The sequence below is a fragment of the Lepisosteus oculatus genome, chromosome 16 (assembly GCF_040954835.1).
Source record: "Lepisosteus oculatus isolate fLepOcu1 chromosome 16, fLepOcu1.hap2, whole genome shotgun sequence".
NCBI lineage: Eukaryota > Metazoa > Chordata > Actinopteri > Semionotiformes > Lepisosteidae > Lepisosteus > Lepisosteus oculatus.
This window is the reverse complement of record NC_090711.1, coordinates 7,806,252-7,815,286: the sequence shown is the minus strand read 5'-3', so window position 1 is coordinate 7,815,286 and position 9,035 is coordinate 7,806,252. Positions and strand designations below refer to the sequence as shown.

Below are 9,035 nucleotides of genomic sequence, written 5' to 3'. Positions count from 1 at the left end.
GTGTACTTTTTTCAATGGCCTGGAGTCGAAACCCTAATTAGTGAATATATTGTATTAAGACTCTCGGATATGAAAGCATTGTAACTTTTTTAAGTATTGTTCAGATAGTTATTGGAGGAATGATCTTTCATTAATCATTCATTCATCAAATTAAGGACTGACTGAGGAGGTTTTCTCTATTGTAGTGGGTTGTTCAGCTGGAGGGCGCAATTACTGTATGGTTAAGCTACTTCTAGAGGCTGACAAAATGACGGCCTCCAAATCTTGCTAATTTATTAGTATGCTTTAATTGGATGGAATACAGAATGCACACGTCAATTGTTTGCAGGGTGTGGCGGTAGTTGACCTCACTGAATAGGTTTGAAACAATGGTTGCACTGGGTTTCCTAGTTAGCTTCAGTTCAATTGTGAGGTGTAGTTTTATACAGTATATATATTATAATTTTTGAGTATATAAATAAATTAAGGACCTGACCGAAGAATGTTTTTCTTAGTTTGCTCTGAATTTGCCTTGGGAATTTTCACAGTTACCATTTTATTCCAGTGTTCCTGTAGATTGTAGTTCATGCTCTGTTTTGTAACCCAATTTCTAATTAATTCCCATTAATTTCTAATGCTATCTCCTTCTTTTTATAATGAATCAGAAATCTATTAAGTGTAGTTCCTGAAAACGAGAACGGACAGTAGTGAAGGGAAAATATCATACAGTTCTTGAAAATCCTCTGATAGTCTTGATGTGACGGGTTTGGTTTTTATTTTGTTTGGCCTAAATACCCAAAGAACAAAAGAGAAGCCTATGGATTCTCAAGTGGCTCTACCACAAGATTTAACCTGGAGTATTTCACTGATTGTGACCACGAATCCCCCAGGATTCTGTGTGGGTAAAAAGAGAAAAACACTCCACACCATTCACAAAAATTGTGTCTCTGTTAGGAGTCCCCATTATTATGATCATGATCATCACCATTATTAGGAATGAGGAAAAAGATTAGTTTGTTTCAAGAAAACCCTGCCTTTCCATCAGTGGAGCAAATAAAGATCCAGTTGTTGGCTTGCAAATAGGTTGTATTTATCAGGGAATCAGTTTTAAACAATTATTCATTCAATCATTATTAATTATCCTTACAAATGAGGAAAGAAAAAATATACTTTATATATATAGTTTATATGAATAGGCTTGTCATCTTGTATCCTTGCAAAAGATCTTTCCCAAAAATTTTCACAGCTATGAAATAGATGTCAAGTGTTAACATTTATCATGAGGTGCTAACCATTTGCAGTACCAAATTTTTATTTTTTAATCAAGATAAAAATATAAATGGCAAGAGAAACTAAAGCACTCTCTGCCTTCATTACTGTCATAAGGCTAAATCTAAAACTATAATAAATCATTTTACATTGAAATGTGCCACCTGAATTCTGAACCTAGGACTATTAAACCTGCTGATACCAGGTGGTTGTTTCTCGGTGATTTTTTCAGTATATGTGAAACAGTCTTTGAATCACTCTGGTTGACTCTTTGCTATGGTAACAGTGTTATGACAATTTGTTTTTGTGTCATTTTGCTAAGATGCAACACAACTGTATGAGGAATGAGTTTCACCCACAGTATTGCAAATCACTGCTGTTGCCAAAGCAGTCCGCACTTCCAGTGTGCCCTCAAACATTCTTCTTAAGAAGGAACAAGTAATAGGTTTATTCCATGCTGAAAAGAGAAGAGAGAAAACACAACATTTCGCCTGTGAAGACTTCTTCAGGTGCGAGAAAGACAGGGCAGCCAGCAAAGATTAAAGAGCGCAGAAGAACACAAGCTGGGAGAGGGGAGGAGGCAGGAGGGGCAGAGAGGCCACTCAGGAAGTGCAAAGTGGAGAGAGGTGAAGAAAGGTGTGAAGTCAAAACCTGCATGAGAAGATAGAGAAGATTACACGAAAACAAGTCGGTCATGTAGAGCAGGGGCATGGTGTGAACCTAGTTTCATTTTTGTCCTTCTCACACCTGAAGAAGGCTTCACAGCCAAAACATTGTGTTTTCTCTTTTCTCTTTTTAGCATGGAATAAACCTATTACTTGTTTCTTTGCAGACTAAGCATGCTGACACAGCTACCCACCTGAATTTCTTCTTCAGAATAGATATATGGGTGATCACAATTCATCCATCAATCCCTTTTCTAACCAAATCATCCAATACAGGATGGTGAGTGAGCCGGAGCCTATCCTGGCAAGCAACGGGCACAAGGCAGGGTACACCCTGGATAGGATGTCAGTCCTTCACAGGGCACACACACTCACAGCAGGGCCAGTTTCCCAGAAGCCAATGAACCCACTAGTATGTCTTTGGAATGGTGGAGGAAACCATAGCACCTTGAGGAAACCATGTGAATATGAGGTGAATAACAAACTCCACACAGATAGCACCCCATGAATTGAACCCAGGGCCCCAGCTCAGTGAAGTGGCACTGTTAACCACCACTACTGTGCTGCCCGGTGGTCAAAATTATGCAAACAAATTACATTTACTGAAATACCTAAGAAAGGAACTGTAAAAACTATTGATTTATATAACATTCAAATTCTATTGTTTGGTATTACATACATTTTTTCAAAAGAAAATGAATAGGAAGGCATGCTTTATGTACAGCAAAATGATTCTCCTTCAATAATGTCCCCCCTTGCCAGCAAACATACTGGCACACTCTTCAGCATTCTGTTGCTCAGCTTTAGTAATATGCCTCAATTTCATTTTTGCCAATTCAGTGTTTATCAGCCCCCGGCTCCATTTCTCATAGCCTTACTCTTGACTGTCTTGTCTCAGTTATTTCAGGTTTGGGAAGCTGCTTGGAACATTCTGAGTGAGAAAAGAATGTGAATTTGGTTCCAGGGGGCAATAGAGGTAAGCTTAAGCTTCTAATACGAGCTTGAAATTGACAGATGATTATTAATTAACACTGATGGCAGGCCCCACTAGTCATTAGTGGGGTCTCAATTTAATTTTAATCTACTGTATGTGGGTATGTGTGTTATTCTTTATAAAATGTGGTACAATGGTTATCTCTTATGTGGTTAATTTGAGTTTCTAGTATTTTAACCTGTGTAGTTTTCAAGATAAGGAGTGAAAACAATGCTAATAACTTATACAAAAACAAAATAGTGCCGCTAACTTTCTTATATCCAGATAAACAGAATATAAGTAGAGAAACTTTTTACTGTGGCTACTAAATTAAACACTGGTGGCCCACTAATGTTGGACTCAATCTTTGGTTTCCTTACTTGGTGCATCCAGCATCACCTCTATATCAAACTCCTTGCATTCATGTCTGATCGCTGTATGATTTTCTAGACCCATTTATTTAACCTACTGTATGTGCTCAGCTGGCCCTTTCCATTCTGTGCCCGGCAGGTAGTACATGCTTATTATAGTTATGCAACAACAACAAAACAATCATAATAAAGAGCACATTCTTAAAAGCAGGAAAAAAGTAAGATAACAAATGCTACTCATAACCAAATGGATGGCTGTGTGAAAGACAACATCGATTTTGCAAATGTTTTTTCAATGATTCAACTCATGCTTTGTATAAAAACTATCAAATTTATACAAATACTTCTACCACATGATTCCTAAACCTAAATCGACTTCCTCCGTGTTCTGAGGTATCCTGTGAAACTGGGATGACTCGTGAAAGTGCTGCCTGGTGAGGACAGGGCCGTGTTGTCTCTTGTGCTAAGCAAGCCGCCATCAATCCTGTAAGAGATGGAGTTGTAGTAGACCGAGTTGGTGTGACAGCCCAGGTTTTCATGCTGTGAAGTTGCTGGGCTGTCACAGTTCTGGGATCGGTAGCATATACAGGAGCAGAAGGAGCCCAGCCTAGACCCCGCCTTGGAAGGTCGCTGCCTGTGCATGTTCTCCTGATCCTCCGCGGCAGAGGGGATGAGATTAGTACGGCTCGTTCCTTCTTCCATTGGCAAAAAGAGGGTACTCCTACTCCGGCCACTGTCCCCCAGGCTCAGCGCAATCATGTCCCTCTCTCTCTTCACTGAAGCCCTTTCCTCCGCATCCCTCCGCTCATCCTCTGAGTTCATGGTGAGAAAGCGCAGGACCACCAGATTCAGAAAGGCCCCAATGACCGTCAGCCCCACCAGGATGTACATAAAACTGAATGCCACATAGGGAGTCTTTTCCTGGAGGTCCTCCTTCTTCTGGAGAGCCACGAAGTCCCCGAACCCGATGGTGGTGAGGGTGATGAAGCAATAGTAGTAGGCATGAAAGAAGGTCCATCCTTCGAAGTGCGAGAATGCAGCTGCTCCAATGCACAGGGTTCCGATGCAGGAGAGGAAGCCCACCAGAACCATGTTCTCCATAGAAACGTCGGTGTTCCTCATGCCCAGACACTCCTTGATTTTCTTCAGCAAGTAGCGGACAAAAGTGTTCATTCTTTCACCCAGGCTCTGGAACATAACCAGTGTCAAAGGAATCCCCAAGACAGCATAGAACATGCAGAACACTTTGCCAGCATCAGTCCCAGGAGCTGCATGGCCATAACCTATAAAACCATGTTCAACAAAAGACACAATTAATTTCAGGTTGGTGAATTGCTCCTATCCTGATACTACCAAACTAGACCTAACTGCAGGCTTGTGGCCAGCTACACGAAACCTCTCAAATACTAAAAAAAAAACTTTCTGTTATATGTGAATACTTTTCTTCTTACCACTGGGATTGTGTTCATCTAGTTTGTGAAGCGCTCCAAAGTTGAGGATTAAGCAAAACATTTAAGGAAAATATAACTAGTGTTATACAGATAGCCACTAGTCCTTATGCTTTCTCCCAGAGAAATACATCTGTCACAAAAGGTCATTTACAGTAAGAGCATCAAAACTGGCCATAAGCAGTTTTAGCATGATTCTGTTTAATAGTTGGAATTTGAATGTGAAGTATATTTTAAGTATTAAAGACCAGAATTACAGGTATTACAGTGAACCAGAATTTATGGCACACTTCACAGTAGGGCTATTAACTTGCACAATAAGAATAAAAAGGTACAATTCTAAAACTATGTAACTGGAAAAGTATAATCAGTACAATTTTTATTTTTCGTTATAAAAATTACTCATTGAGAATGTTTTTTTTAGTTTTTCAGTTCTTTGTTATATGTTAACAATCAATTGTACTTGTTGTATTGAATTATACCGTTTAGAACTTGGGTTTTAAGATTTAAAAAAGTTTTCATATTTAACGGTGCAGTAAATATGGATGCTTTCAACTGTACTCAAAGTTGTACTGTCGTAGTAATGCTGATTATTATTATTTCGGAATTCTCGGAAATGTGAGTCTCCTTAATCGTTATTAAAGTAAAAAACTACTCATACAGGTGAGCGCAAAATGTTATTAAAAGAAAAATTAAACGTAGGCCACTATAAACTTTCCTTTTAAAGATGACGACCTAGACAAAATCAACAAAAGACATTCAGTACATAAGAAACGTAGGTACAGAAAAATACTGATTAAAGAAGGCTGACAAATTGTTGCAGTTAGACGTTAACTTGTACAAAGGTAGCATCAAAGACTTTTCAGTACTGATTTTCAAATCATGCACAATATACAGCTGCTAAAACCACATTTGGTACTTGGGTGCATATCCAATATACGTGCTCAAGTACCACATTAGCAAAGGAAAGTAAGAAACCTAACTCGCCTATGGTGGTGATGACAGTGATTGCAAAGTAGAAGGAGCCAGCAAATTTCCACTGTCGCCCGGCTCGATGGGGCTCCGCTTGCAATACAACCCTCTCAATCTCTCGGTAGTCATCCTCCGAGAACCGGTATTTCTTTTTCATCTCGTTGCGCTTCTGCTCTAAAATCCTCTTCCTGGAGCTCTCGGATTCTGACTCGAGAGCATCGAAGACTGCAGCCCCCACGAGCAGATAGGAAAACATGCAGAGAATCAGAGAAAGAGTCCGAACGTTCTGCTTCTTCATCTTCACACTCTGCAAAGTCGACTAGGGGGACTGAGGAGTTGCACCGAAACAGGTGGCGCAGTTCGCCGCATCGCTAATACACACCAAAGTGCACGGGGGAAACGGGCAATGAATTAAAGGAAAACTTGGATTCAAAGATTAATTTTATGTTAAAAAATCGTAAAAACGTCGCGGCAGGCACAAGACTGTAATCTCCGAACTCGACTTGTAGTTCGAAAAGCAATCAGGACTGTATTTTTTTATGCGGCTTGCGGTTGGCTGTGCAGATGAAGATGAACGAAGGAAGCAGAGGGAATAATTTGTAGATCAATCGAAGTCGCATGATTGTTGCAATTTAATTTTCATCAGTAAGCTTTCGCATTAACTTAAGTTCTTGCTAATTTTCGCGTGTTTGTCCCAGTCACTAGGTTCTGTTTACTGCATGTTAAGCAGTCCAGCAGAGCTGAAAAAATTCATATGCCTCTCAAGTTTTATTTTGCATTTGCTGTATATCGTCCTGGGTTGTTTCCATGCCCTTTGAAACATATCACAGCCAAATAAAACTTAATATGTCCAATCTTCATTTTTAATAGTTGTATGGTTACTACTATTCGGGTAATTACCATGACCACAGCTCTGCTAGTCATATCGATCGCTGATAAATCGCAGACTGAGAAACTGCAATACCGCATATTAGAGGTTGCTGGAAATATTGTTTTTTCTTTCAGTAATCCCAGACTGAAATTAATATTTTAACACCGTGACCTTTAAGGAAGAGAAGCAGCGCTCACGACTCGCAGTAGCAGGGAGTAAAATCCAAATCGTGACGGAGATGCAAAAAATAAACACTTCCCCGAAGTATGCTAATTAAAGAGCTGCTGCAACCTAAACGAAACACAAATCTGATGATGTAGATCGCGCACGGAAAACGTGAATCTGAGTAAGCATTTTTTATGATTACAGAAACCATAGCATAGGTTGTACAGCGCCAGTTCTCGACAAGATCAGAAAGTTTTATGTAAAAACTACAAGTCAAACAGAGCCCAAAACATTGAATACAGTAGTTTAAATGCGGCATAGTCTCATATAGAGTCGCGTTTAACTAAAATGGTTAATCTCCCACGTAAATTCTGTGACAACTTTCTTTTTTCCCTTAGAAATCGTATTACCGCTGAACCTAATCTTTTAATGCAGTATGCTATCTGCCAGGAGCAGAAGAAAAAACCAGGCTTCGTGGTTTGCATTTCCAAGGAGATGAAGTCAGAACTAATGAAGTATGAAAAGGTTAATCATCAATTTAAAATGTAATGTGCAACCATTGCTGTTCAAGGCGGTTGTGCTCGCCTGAGAAAGGTGCTGACCGTGGTGCTGAATGATTTCGTATGAGCGGCTTCAGCACTCAGTCAATATTAAGAGCGGCCTGATGGACACATTAGTCAGTATTCTGGACATAAAATGGTCGACTTGGATTTATGTAACCTCGATCTTTACAGTGATAAGAGGTCGTTCTAGGACACTAATAACATTTAGGGGCAAGATCATATCGATTTAGGGTAGAAACCGGTCTACGTATTGTACCAGGTGTGATAGCCAAAAGCTGAGAAATAATTTAGTGGGAAAGTGGAGAACAGACCGGAATGAATAAGGGGGAAGATCCCAATAATGTATTTACAACCACAAGACACGTGGGAGCTGCTGAGCTCCAATGTGCATAGAATAATTCCAATTCTTTCACACCCGAAGGCATGTAGTCTATCAATTGGGCTTTTTTAAACAACCATTCTTCAGGTTTAATTTGATTTGTGTACGTCCATGGCCAACTCGAATTTTGTGAACTTGTTGCAGTTATAAGTGATATGTTTCTTTAAATGCTCATTGTAGTTTATGTTACACTATTCAGTGTTTATTAATGTTTACTTATGAGTGAAAGGGCGCATTGTTTTATTACTTAAGGGTAAAAGAAGACTAATATCATCTGAAGTATGGGTGGTTCAATGTGACCAATGTGAAATCATAGTAAGATCACTCTTACTTTAACTTTGGTTATATCTGATTTCATCATATGTAACAAAATTGTATAATTTGTATAAATTTGAAAAAACTCCACATTTAAAACATTCATTGATGGAAAGGCTGCAAAGATTCTAGGATATGCTTTTGTGACCTTTCACCTGGGCACTTGCAACTCCTTCTTAAGAGTATCTCGATGGAATCCTTGGATCATTAAGCAATTAATAACCACAGTTCCCTGCAATGAGTACTGCAGATGTCTCAGAGTAAGTTCTGTATAGAAAGGCCTTGGTGAGCTTGAATGCTCTAAATTCAATCTAGAGCATATCAGCTTTTGTGTTCTTTACCTTTTGAAAAATGATTTGATTGACATGCAGAGTGCTGAAACTCGAGATTGATTTAAGAAGAGATTTAAAACAAATTGTACTTTGTATTGTTGATTTTAGTTACCATGCAGTATAGTATTTTGATTAGTAATAAAGTGCAAGATAAAATGGAACAGAAGACCAAATATCACAATAATAAGTCAGATTTCTGAAGACTTTAATATTTCCCAGGGCACAGCTTTCTGTGTGTGCTTAACTGAGAAGCTTGTGTATTGTAAAATATTTTGTTTCAGGTGAAGTAAGTCTCGGGCTGTGGACACTGAAGAAATGTCCGTAGTTTTAATTGCATCCTAGACATTTGATGTTGCTGCTGGTGGCTTTTAACTTGTTTTAAGATGTTCACATCCCTTTTTTAAAAAAATCAGTCTAGTGTGATTTTAAAAATATGTTGTATAAGGATGTTTGTTAAGATCAGGATATTTCTTTAAAAGTTTAAAACAATAAACTATAGGAAAAAGACATAATCACTTTAAATTCTCCACTGTATTTTAAAAAGCTCTTACATAATGTAGTCCCTGCTTTTCATATTTATAATAGCTCTGATTAGCCATTTATGTACCCCCACTCCATTTACCAGCCCACACAATTCACGTACTGAAATCCTGTGAAGAAATCCGTGATTATACAATATTAATTCTTCCTTGTAAATCATTTTGTTTGAATAACACACACACAGGACCACACT

General features: G+C 38.7%; 1 protein-coding gene across 1 annotated transcript; it reads right to left on the bottom strand.

The window, feature by feature from the left end:
- Positions 1 to 2,081: 2,081 nt before the first annotated feature.
- kcnk15 (potassium channel, subfamily K, member 15) lies at positions 2,082 to 5,994 on the bottom strand. The gene is made up of 2 exons (XM_006639564.3): positions 5,693 to 5,994; positions 2,082 to 4,540 (listed from the first exon to the last, which is right to left on the bottom strand). Exons 1-2 carry the CDS (start codon positions 5,973 to 5,975, stop codon positions 3,624 to 3,626), a joined length of 1,200 nt encoding a protein of 399 aa, XP_006639627.1. The 5' UTR covers positions 5,976 to 5,994; the 3' UTR covers positions 2,082 to 3,623.
- Between the last annotated feature and the right edge of the window lie 3,041 nt (positions 5,995 to 9,035).